The following is a 12,802-nucleotide window of genomic DNA, read 5'->3' as shown; positions in this document are numbered from 1 at the left end:
GGCCCTATCTGACTCAGATTATTTCATGCTGAGAAGTGTCGCTGGTGTTTAGAGGAAAAACTTTAACTGTATTGAGTTCTCTTCATTCTTACGGAAACAGAAGGTTCAAGGTGAAGAGTGAAACCTTTGCAAATTTGTGGTATGCTTTGAATAGCTCATTTGGTCAAGAAGGGAGGCCAGCTGCATTGTGGGCAAATCCAAGAGCTTTAAGAAGAGGGGCTGGGTGGAAGAGGCTGGGTTTAGTTGCGAAGGCATCAGACGTTCTTGCCCAATTTAGGACAAGGAAGGAGAGAAACTTTGGAGCACGTGGGACAATTCATTTTACTGAATGTTTAAAGGCTCCCTGGTTCCTCTCTGTAATGACACATTTTTCTTTGGTAGGGACTAGGTGGAACCATCTCTTCCAGTAAGTTTTAGTGTCACTGTGTTTCAGGGAAAGTTGCTGTCTGTGACTGATGAGATAGACCTATGCGTTAATAAAGAATGGGCAAAGCTGGGGGTCCCATCACTGAAGCTGAATGACGCCCTCTCTGGTTTGAAAAGGTGCTGGTGTATATTTGAGGAGCAAGAATAAGATCTTTGATCAGGAAGCCATCTTCTGACACTGCAGTCTCGTACTGGGGGGAGGTGGTGGTGGAGTTTAGTATCTGTTTTTCTCCATTTGGGACGCACTATCCGATTAGCTTTCATGGACTCTGAAAACATCGAGCCTGCTATAATCCAGCACTCAGTAAGTTTATTTTGGCCCAAGCAAACCTGTGGAGGCTCTGTTTGCTGTGCTGCCGCACCACCTCCCCTCATCTATCTATTCTGCTTGCCACAATCCTAGCTTTTTTTCCATACCATTGTTGTTCATTTTTTATTTCTAATCTACTTTCTACTTTCCTGTGATTATGTTACTGCATCTGACTTTATCTATTCAATTCTCTATACTGTCTTTTTCAATTTAATTGTCCCACCTTTCACATTTTAAATTTGCATTCCTTTTGTTTACTTCATTATTCATTTTTCATTCATTTATTCTAGTTTTCAGCTGGTTTTACTGCTCCTTTCTTCCTTTTGCATTGCAAAGAAAAATGTTAAATATTGTCTCACTCCATCATTGTCTCCCTCATCTCCTGCAGTCTTTGCACTATTACCATACTGTCTGCTTGTGTGAGTAGTTCATTTTCTCATCCTTTTGCTTTAAGCTGATATCTTTGCAGAGTGCTATTTGACACTTAAGTGAATTCATTTTTATTTCCAGTACTGCGGGACTTCTGTGACTCCTTATTTCTGCTCATTTCTCTTTTCCATTTCATCAGACTTCTCTAACATTTTCTCTTTAAACTTTTACATTTTTTCTTTTCCTGTTCACCAAGACAAGAAACCAGAACAGGAATCCCTTTGCCTAGCTCTACGACACTTACGCTGTGAGAAATCAGAGCACGTAAACTAAGCAACTATGGAAGCACCAAAACTCGCTTCTTCACTCCCTCCTAAATTAAGGGGAACCACTATTAATGGTTGAAGGGGGAAAAAAGATGTGACTCAGTATATGTGTACTTTAAGTGTGAGCAAGCAGAAAAAAACAGCCATGTGAGTGTCCATAGGAGCATTCCTTTACCAGTTTCTGGGAAGGAGAGCTAGGCACAATTTGCTGATGGGAAGCAAACTTACCATCCATCTCCTTTCCATCAGCTGCTCAAGGGAGGTTTTTGGCTTTAAGCACTTCAAATCTTTGCCTGATAATATTTGGGCACAAAGCTGAAAAGGCTGTAACAGTTAATGACACTGTAGTCATGCCTATATCTACCCTTTGCTGGTAATCTCCTGTCACCACCCAAACATAAATCAAGTGGATTGTTACAAGAAACCAGTATCTGTCAGTACGGAAGTGACTTGTTAAGTCGTTGAATAGTCAAAGATTTAACTGAAGTCTTCCCTTGCAAGTTTCATTCTCATAAATATTTTATAAGGAAGCCTAAAACTGAAGCATTTTTAAACTTCCTGAAGAAGCTTAAGTGAAGAAAAATTATACTAAGCCTGTATGAAACTATCTGTTTGGGGGAGATACTTGTTCAGCTGGAATACAATCTTTCTCTCAATTTCTATGTTATATCCAATAATTACTGACACGTTATGCTTTATTTCTGTAGTTCACTGGTTTGCCCTTAGTACTCTAAATGCATGATGTTCTAATGTAGTGAGAACTGGCAGCGTGCAGCACATGTAGAGGTTTCATGCTGGTAAACACGGGGCACTTTGAACCCTTCATTTGGATGAAAGATTAGGAATTATGTTTTGAGCCTCTGATGATGCTTTTGATATTATAAGTCAGTATGTTGATGAACTCTTAATTTTCTCTATTATTATTTTTTTTTTCCTGAAAGGGCGCACCAACCATTGGTCTGCAATCATTGGTAGTTCTCACTCGAAGAACTACATCCTTTGGGAGTACGGAGGGTATGCAAGTGAAGGTGTCAAACAAGTTGCAGAGCTGGGGTCCCCAGTCAAGATGGAAGAAGAAATTCGACAGCAGGTAAGGTGCAATTTAATACATGCTTCAAAAAAAATGCATCCTACCTTGTACTGTGAATGATTTGTCATTGCCAATGTCCATGAATGTAATTTTGCTGGCTCATTTTCAGTCAAGAACATTAGGAAAGCTGCCTGTTTTTCTAGACCCGTTCTTACTCTGACTTTTTTTGTCTGTGAAGGACGAGTAAGTGTTATGAGCTCAGATCTTTGTGTCATTCAAGACATAAATCAGAGGTATAAAAGTAAAATTAATTTTTTCTACCTTAATCATGAAGATGAGAGTTTATTAAAGGAATACCTTGAAGACAGCAAGCAGTATGCCATATTCCTCTTTGAAGTGTTGATCTTGTTTACAGTAGGTGGTAGCATTAATAGTACTCTTTTTTTTCTGGGACAAACCATTTGCAGTTAGCTGCAGGTTCATCCAAGTTAGGAATGCTCTTACAAGAGAGTGAGGTGATATTTATTGCTGAATAGGAAGGCTTTACACAACTGCACTAATAAAACTTGATGAATCAGGTTTATGGTTAAGGGCAAAAGAGCCTTTACAGTATATCATCCTACAGGGGACTGATTTAGCTTAACAGAAATCGGTCTTTCGAGTGGTTTATAGATTATTTTCATTTTGTTACATCAAGTAATAAGCAAACAATAAAATCTACTGGGACATGGTCATGATTATTATTAGAATGTATACCTCCATGAAATTCAAGGACTCACTGGAAACTGAGGTAAGAGAGAAAATGTAGATATTGGTACATATAATAAAGCTGTACGTACAATTTTATGTAGCTGTATGTGTAGGTAAGTCCGTATATAATGTATATAGTTATGATTGCCCTAAATGAGAAAGAAGGCTTCCTGATTCCCTTGGTACAGTCTAATCCAAGAAACAATCTGGTGTAATAGCTGCGTAGTACCTAGTTTATCAATGTATGCTGTAACATCAGTTAACTGGGTCTACTAGTTAAATAGGGCTACTGAGATGATCAGGTCACTAGAGCATCTGTCATATGAAGAGAGGCTGAGAAAGCTCGGCCAGTTTAGCTTGGAGATGAGAAGACTGAGAGGGGATTTTATCAATGTGTATAAATACCTGAAGGGAGGGTGGCAAGAGGATGAAGCCAGACTCTTCTCAGCGGTGCCAAGCAACAGGACAAGAGGCAACAGGCACAAACTGAAATACAGGAAGTTCCAGCTGAATATGAGGAAACACTTCTTTACTGTGGGGGCGACAGAGCGCTGGAACAGGCTGCACAGAGAGGTTGTGGAGCCTCCTTCTGTGGAAATAATTCAAAACTCACTTGGATGCCATCTTGTGCAACCTGCTCTAGGTGACCCTGCATGGCCAGGGAGTTGGACTGGATGGTCTCCAGAGGTCTCCTTCCAACCTCAGCCATTCTGTAATTGTGTGAAATCTACAAAATTTGATAAAAAACTTCTGTTTCTTTTCAATGTGTTTAAGTTGGGTTAATATTTTTAAGGAAAACTGAGGTAAAGTTCTATAACCCTGACAGCAGAGCTAGTAATACGAGGAACTAATTTGTGGACATTTCATTGAGGCTTTTTTTCTTTTATTGCACTTTCTCCCTTGCAGTATCCCCCACCTGCCTTGAAATCTGGTAATGTTGTTTCCTTCCCCACCCTCAAGCAACCTCAGGATCAATTTCCCACTTTCCCATTTCTTACTCCACCTGTATTTCCCCCATGTGTCGTCCTCCCAGCCTTCTCTTGTGCAGTCGCGGGAGGATGCAATTCATTAAAACTGCTCCACCAAGCTGCCCTTGAGCTGCAGTTAGGCACAAGTAAGGCAATTTCTGTGCTCAGATCTGGTGCCGGGAGCTGCAGCTGCGTGCAGCAGCGCAGGGTTGGGCTGCAGCCCTCTTCTGAAGCACACCCCAACAAGGTAGTGGGCTTCTTAGGAGGCCGCACTGGGGCTTGGAAATCTGCTCTCTGCTGGGTTTGCTAGGCTGTTACTTAGGTGAATACATAAGCACATATGCAACTGGTCTCTGTGTAACTGATGCTCTCTAAGGTTTTATTCAGACCAAAAACAACCAAACAAATCCATGTAATGATTTTTATGGTATCATTACTAAAATTTTACTCTTCACATGTGAAAGAAAAAGAAAAAAATAGTTTTTCTTTCCTTTTTTTTTTTTTAATGAAGCTGTTTTAATTTGAGCTTTGTTAAGAAGTGCCCTAACAATTATGTATCGTTAACTAGGGATATCGTTAACTAAGCGTGAACACTTCTGTTCCCCATTGGACAGACTGCTGACTCATCATCAGCATTTCTTCTTGACTGAGCACCTTCGAACGCTGTGGTTTGTTGTTACTGTAAAGAGCCTGTACGATATTTTTGCATGGATGGTCCTGGGTACTGCAAACTTGCTTTGCAGTTTGTTCATCTGGGAGAACTTAATGGAATTAACCAACCTTTTTGGTAAACTTTCCTTGGCAGCCTGGAAGGAAAGCACAGAGCACATGAGTTTTCCTAAAACAACCTATCAAGTGGGTGATGTGTACAATAGGATAATTCAAGCGTCAACTTTAGGGGTTGTACATGAACAAACAAAGGTTGGAAAAGCAATGGTGTGTGCAGAAGACTGTTCACTGACCTCACGTATCTCTGAAACATATTCACTCTTTTACTTCAGGACACTTCGGTTTTTAGGAAGTCTGATTTGTCCAAGATTATTTTAAAAACTGCCTGTTCAATACAAGCATATACAGAATTTGAAAGGAGGAATACTGCATCCATATTGTGATTGCTTTGTTAAAAAAAAAAAAAAAAAAAAGTCTAAGAGATTCAAACATCAAAAAGAATAAAATGTAAAGCTAAATATTATGTAAGTAAATGTAACAAGGTGGAAATAGAGCCAGTCTTATTCTCCCTTGGTTCCAATGTCTTACACTGAAGAAAAACTCGCTTGTTTTTGTCTAATTGTTTTAGGATAAATACTGAGTCATTTTACCATTAAATATTTTAAAAACGTGGATAAAAAGTAATTTTAAAAACGTGGATAAAAAGTATTCTATACCTCCACTAACTGCAGCGGGTGCTCTCTGCTTATTCCCGGTGGACACAGTGATGGCATTCCTTACAGATTTGGTTTAATGCTCTCTGAAATGTCAGTAAAGGGGGTGACTTTTTCTATCGTCTTTAGTGGCCTCAGATGAGAACTAACTATGCTTCCAGACCTTTGAGAAGAGCAAGTTCTTCTTTCCAGTCAGATGCCTGTAATTTTTTTGATATATTATGATTTATGTGAAGACAGTTTCCTAATTGAAGATGAAACCTGAAATATCCCAAGTTTTCCACAAGCGAAAATATATAATTGTTATGATTCTATCTATACATTTACTTTTATTTCTGGCAAATGATTATCATGTTTACTGAAAGAGGCTCAAAATTTTGATTATTAATAATAAAGTGTTATTACAGAAGTTAAAAGTAGCTAACCAACCAGGGAGGTTCAGCTGAGTTGCACTTGTGCTTGACAGAACAGCTGAAAATTGAACACTTAAATCAAGCTTTGGAGAGCAGGATACCCGTAACAAGGGCTGAGAATAAGGCTGCTTTGCACTTGAAAGTTGTGATTGCTGCAGAAATAGTTCAGGCTGTGCTTATTTAAAGCAGCTAAAAATTAGTGAAAATATGCCTTCATTGCAGGTGGAGATTAAACCATACACAGGTTGTTTTGTCTTGTGCCAATAGCGATATTCCTGCTACTATTGTTATTGATGGAAACTGCAGGAAGCTGGCTGGGATGTCTGTCTTTGCCTACCCAAAACTTTGGTGAATGGCATCACTGTCCTTCCAGGGCCCCCCTCCACCTCAGTCCTTGGGGCAGGGATTTGGCTTTTCAGCAGCTTTTCAGAGGCACCAGTCTCCCTCTGTTGAAAAGATAGCTGCATTTAGGAAATATTAATATGTCCAAGAAGTCTAATGTGAAAAGTACAGCCACTGTTGTTTTAAATAGTCCAAAGCCCTTTTAGGTTTCTGTCTAAAACCCGTAGAAACTTTCAGTGGATTCTGGACTTGGTCTAATAGTGAAGTACTAAAACCCTGTCCCAGCATGCTTTTTACTTTAGGTAGAGCCTCATTGCATGTTTTTAAGGCTGTACTTAATCCAAATCTGGATAGATCAAGCTGCTTGATTGTAAATTCGAACCTAGACTTGTGTCTGCTCTGTTAGATTCCTCTATTGCTCTGTGCATACACCACCACCGTAAATTACAGTACTTCTTAGGCCTTCTGAAAATGTTAAGTGGTAGATTTTCCATCCTTTCCCTTTGGAAAATATATACTGTCTAATAATTTAAAACCGCTGGTATTTTGGTAATTAGAAGTTTTGAAATGCCTTACTATGCTAAATTTCTTGAGGAATTTCTGCCAAAAAGAAATTGTTGTCGGTTTATGTCATAAAGGGAAGTTTATCTACCAGTAAACATCTCATACTATCGGGTTCAGACAAACTCTTTTAGGATGACATCCATTTTCTCTAATATACTAGAGTTGGAAACACCATTTAGGATGATTCCCAGTTTGTGTTGCTTTCTTTAAAACAAGCAAACAAACAAAGCTGTTCATCACAATTGCATTCTTCTTTAGTACTTGTTGATGATAACAATTTGTTTCTCTAATAAGAAACAAAGCTCATGTTGAATGCTGTGCTGTTTTCATATTCGTGACCATATGAATAGTTGTTGTGAGCACAATGCCAACGGAGGTCAAAATACAGCATTCATTTTGAAAAGATATCTTTAAAAAATGCCTTTTTTTTCTGACAACTATTAAAATTAAAAAAAAAAAGTCAAATAATACTGACTTTTCTATCTGACTAGTGATTTATAAGGCAGATACTTAAATGCTCTTTAAAAGGAAAGCGAAAATCAACTTTGTTTCTGATATAACAGTAAATATGTTTCTACAAATCTGTATTCTGAAGAAAGTGTAGAAAATGCAAAATTTAACTTTTTTTTTTTTTTCACTGAGTTTTATTGCTGTAGGCTTATATAAACAACACAGGCACTGTGTGTTCTCATCAGTAAGCTTGTCTCTAATTGGAATTATATTGCAAAAGCTTTTATTGTGCAACTGTTAAGCAATCTTGTTTTAGCCTAAAAAAATAACTAAACATGTGGAATGTTCACTTTGAGATACAAAAAAGAAAAGATTCAGTGAGAATAATTAAATAAGTAAATAAAAACACATTTTTTTTAGTAAAAGCTTCACTTCCATTTCAGTCATACAGTGTTGGTGAAAACAGTCTCTGTAAATACTGGAAAACGCGTATCATTTCTCTTTGAGAAGTTCTGAATAGAACTAGTTCTGAATAGTACAAAGCAGCTTGATTCGGTCTGAACCATTACTGAAAGTTTTTTTTAAAAATAAGTTTTGACTAATAAATAATTAAGTGGTATATTATTTCTTGGGCCAAAACATGAAAGATTCAGCACACTTTGAATAGCTTATGCAGTCAGCCAATAAAAACGAATAGAAAAATGTGTGTTTATTGAGTACTCTGAAAATATCATTGTGCTGTGGATAAGCTCTTACTCATTAGAGCACAGTCCTTATGGCACAGTCAAACCATGTGTGGTTCTGTTTGGAGGATTGTGAGAACTGGCAGACATTGAACACATTTGTGCAAACTGCCCTTTTATGATTGTGGTAATATCCCTGGTTTAGAACACCAAGAAAAAACAATTTTGAAATTCTGCTCAGCTTTGGCTCAAAACTTGAGCAAATTAGCAGCTTGGTTGGTTAACAGCGCCTTTTTATATTATTTGTCAAGTTGATTTTTGTGAGGGTTAGTAATACAACCAGGAAAATGCTGTAAAATTACTGGAAACTTGCTCTGTCAGTAGAGTTGTAAGTCCCTGTGGAATACTGTGGTTGTCATGGCTGAGTTGGATTTGTGTTGCATCTTTAATCCACGTGTATTTGTATTAGGTATGTGCAGGCCCAGGCCAGCTGTCCCAGAGAAATTAAAATGCTTTCTGCTGCTGAAGATCAGCCTCTGGAAATCTGACAGAATTTGTTCACTCCTGTGATCTAGGAACTTTTGTGCCGGTCTGCAGTTGTGTTGTATGGGGGACAGATATTTCCTTTGCAAAAAACACCAGCCGTTGTGACTGAACGTGACTGGTGTGGCCATGCCATAGAGAAGAGGACAGGCACATGCCATTGCTCTCCCAAGAGTTCTGTCTCGGTGTGTTGCGGTGCACCTTGCGTGGCAGAAAATCTCCTCACCTACTTAAAATTTGAAATTTTCTTCTCTGAAGGAGTAGTCAGTCAGGCATTGGAACAGTTTGCCTATGGAAGGTGGTAAAGTCACCATCCCTGGGGGCATTTAAGGAAAGGTTGGACATGGTGCTTAGGGACATGGTTTATTGGGTGACATTGGTAGCAGGGTGATGGTTGAACCAGATGTTCTTGAAGGCCTTTTCCAACCTTAATGATTCTATGAATGACGCTTCTCCCTCCCTCCCTCCACTGAGCACCTTGCCTGTGTTCTGCCTGCAAACCGATCTCCAGCAGGCTCAGAAAAGGGGAAATTCCCCCCAGTTAAAGTGGCCTTCAGGCCAACATTTCCATTCTGGAAGATAAATAGTTTTAAGGAGTGCTGTGCTGTCAGTGCCAGGGACACTGGTGCCCTTCTCGGGGCTGGCAGTGGCCGGCTGTTGCGGCCTGGTGGCTGCTGCCCACCCGCTGTGGCAGTGAGGCAGGAGGCCGCAGCCGAGGCCTATGCTCTCCTCACAGGCCTCAGTGGTTACCGACAGCACCTGTCTGCCTCCGTCTCTCGTCGGCTTGGTTCTGCTGCTAATAGGCAAGTACAGATGACATGTATAAAATGCATTTATCGATATTTTAAGTGCTTTTAACAACGTTTACTATTTGATAATAAGGTAGCTCGATTTTTCAAACTCGAGGCTTTGAGCTCTCACCTTGCTTCATGAATTCTGGAGGCTTCAAATCTCTGAGTTGTATGTTGTTTGAAGTTTTGTCCCTGAATAATTAGACAGTTATTGATATGAAACAATTTGCATAATCAAACATGGAATTAAGGTTTTAACAGTTTGTTCAACAGTTAGTTTCTTTTAATTTGCTGTAAGTTGACTTGATGCTTATTTTGTTCCAATTATCACATTTCAAGTATAAAATAGAAAGAAATGCATTTCAGTAAATCCAATAATCAGGTTCTCTTTGAATTAAAAACAGTCAAACAAGATAAACATTTGTTTGCTCTCTTGAAGGGTATCTCCTGAAGAAAAAAAACATAAATAATAACTCAAAGCCTCAGCAAATTCTTACACTATGTCTTGCTGAAGTAGGACCAACACATATTCCTACCTTTTTTAATGCCTACAATAGTTGAAAGGCAATGTCTTCTGTTCAAGACAGTATGATTGGATTGCTATATATTATTTGCTAATTTCAAAGTCTTTCAAAATATCTTGTCTTTTCATTTCCTGCAGTTAGGTTTTATCATACTGTTTTTCTGTCATAAAACTCTTACTATTCTATAGAACACTCATAGAGTGGAAAGACCATTTAAAATTATGGCCTTTCAGTTTGCTACTGTAATATTTTTAAAACATGAACATGCTGGATACATGGATTCCTCTTGTACTGCTACTATTGAGGGACAAACTCCATCTGATAGCAGAATTTCAGCACTCCTACCATGAGACTTTGGTCAGAGAAATCAGTCTGAGCTGGAGTAACTGCTTGCAGCTGCTCTGTTTTGGAATGGCAGCTCTAAATCCTAATAAGACTAATCAAATGCATTTGATGAATGACTTTGAGGCACTAGGGAACGGGTTTGGAGCAACACAAGCAGAATGTTAAGTAACACAAACTACAGAAGAATAAATACGAATAACATTGAATTGTGTGGCAGGTATACAGAGCTGGCGTGTAGGCTCCTTTTTCCCTGGGAGACATTGGCTAAACTCCTGTTGACCTTCTGATTTTTTAAGGGTCAGAGTATCACTAAAAATTAAATTAGAGTTTACTTCTCTCTGAATACTCTCATCTGCAGAGGCTTAACCTGTGATTAAAGTGCACTGGCTGCATAGCCCGTGGCCTTCAGCTACCTATTAGTGGGGTGCTGCAACTGCTAAAGAAGTGCCTGAACTCTCATTAGCAGCATTTGTCAGGAACCACAGGATCTTCCCCTCTTTTCTCTCTTGTTGGATCGTAAATATTATTCAAAGGAACAGCATGACATAACAGCTGAAGCTTAAGAGTCCTACTAGTTCATTTGACTTGCAAATATTTAATCAGAGAAATTTTCAACTTAAAAACTAAGAAAAAACAACATAATTTCAAGTTCATCATTCTGGTATTAGCTTTTCAGCATCTTTATTGTTTAAGAACCTCAATTAAGAGCCATGTTACTGTGATTACATCAAAACTTTATTTTCACCCGAATTCCGGCAGAACGCTCAGAAAAATACTGTATGCAAGTATCATACGTATTTCAAAAAACAAATATGGATGCAGAAATATGCATATTACATTGCTTTTATCATTAGGTAAGACAACTCCTCTCAGTTAAATTTCTGGATCAATACTGATTTCAGAATCTATTCATTGCTTTTACTGTTTAATGAATAGGTATAACCAGGTATTAGGTCTTACATAAACATTAATATATAACAAACCAACTGGCCCAAGCTACTGAAGAGGGAGGTTATTCATCAGTCTATATCCCAACTTTTAACTTTGTTTTCTTAGATTGCTTTTCCAGTCTAATTTGGAGGAACTGTGATGTGTTGTGGTTTACTGAAGTTTTTACTTCACTAAAAACAGAAGCAGAACTACTCAATTGGGTTGGTAAGTTAACGCTGCTGACTAGTCATTAGTTTGGAGAAGAATGATAAGCTTGCAGATTGTACATTTATCTGGAATTCGCCAAACACTGGAATACAATAATGGATGCATGAATTTAGAAACTGTCATATATGCTGGGAATTTAAATAGATGCAAGAGGGAACTCTGGGCTTAGATGAATTGGCAGTTATTGTCATGAATTTCTGATTACAAACTATCTTGAGTTCTTTTGTAAGGATGTTATTGGATTCTCTACTAGTCAATGTTCTCTTTTAAACATGGCTCCAATCATTCATGTTATTCTTGTTTCAGTCAGTCACTGATGTCTTCAAATAAATACCATTACCTTATCATGGACAATACTCTTGTTATTCCAAGAATATTCTGTGGGGAAAAAGGGTATACAGAAATGGCTGGAAAGGAGAAAATTGACAGCAGAATGGAATATTAAGAACTTCTTTACCGAAAGGGTTGTTAGACACTGGAATGGGCTGCCCAGGGAAGTGGTGGAGTCCCCATCCCTGGAGGTCTTTAAAAGACGTTTAGATGTAGAGCTTAGGGATATGGTTTAGTGGAGGACTTGGTAGTGTTAGGTCAGAGGTTGGACTTGATGATCTTGAGGTCTCTTCCAACCTAGAAAATTCTGTGATTCTGTAATATTTATTACCGTCACTAATATTTACCAATATGCGATGAGAAGATTGTAGCAAATGATATATCAAGCTCAAAAGTAGGCATATGATAACTAAAAATGCTCTATGAAAATTTGTTTTCACATAGTACTTTGGAAATTTATTTGAGAAAGCAATCTGAATCACATGTATATGAATGCTTTCCCAGGATAAACAGTGAGTGCCTCAAATGCTTATTTTCTTCTTAATGACTTAAAAGACGCCAGCACTATACATGGAGTGGTCTATGATACATTTAAATACATTATTCTTTATGTATTATATTTAATTACCTCATTTTGACTAATCAATTTATTCTTTTTAGTGTATTTAGTTTGATACAACACTGACCAGTCTTGGTGAAGGAAAACAAAAGATGAATTGTTTAGATCAATTATTTTATTTGCAGAAAAGGCAGGTATCTTAAAATTACCATTGGTGCAATGTTCCCTGTAAATCAATAATACTAATTTAGATGTTGAGAATGCACTCATTCCCCCCCCCCCTTCCACCCTCCCCCTCCCTTTCCAGCCCCCAGCACCCCCCCCTCCACCCCTCAGAACTAACTTCTTCAATACTTTCAATAGCTTTAATACATTTAACACTCTTATTTTAGAGTAAATATCTACATAGAAAACTGAGCTCTTTAAAATAGCTTGTATTTTTAAATCCCATTGAAATACAGCAAGATGGAGAAAGGAGGTCCTATCACAGGTCTTGAAATGGCCGCAGGGCCTGTCACAGGGGTTGGAATGGTTGCATG

At 38.3% G+C, this 12,802-nt stretch overlaps 1 protein-coding gene across 2 annotated transcripts in view; it reads left to right on the top strand.

Moving 5' to 3' along the window:
• The window catches only part of SPON1 (spondin 1), a 223,804-nt gene that overhangs the window by 102,876 nt on the left and 108,126 nt on the right, over window positions 1–12,802 (top strand). For both annotated transcript variants that reach the window (XM_035328572.1, XM_035328571.1), the window contains exon 6: window positions 2,373–2,521. In XM_035328572.1, coding sequence (XP_035184463.1) covers window positions 2,373–2,521 — 149 coding nt within the window. The remainder of the gene's footprint in view (window positions 1–2,372; window positions 2,522–12,802) is intronic.

This window comes from Oxyura jamaicensis, chromosome 5 (genome assembly GCF_011077185.1).
Source record: "Oxyura jamaicensis isolate SHBP4307 breed ruddy duck chromosome 5, BPBGC_Ojam_1.0, whole genome shotgun sequence".
Taxonomy (NCBI): domain Eukaryota; kingdom Metazoa; phylum Chordata; class Aves; order Anseriformes; family Anatidae; genus Oxyura; species Oxyura jamaicensis.
Note: the sequence above shows the minus strand (reverse complement) of the source record. Positions and strands in the feature narration are given on the sequence as shown.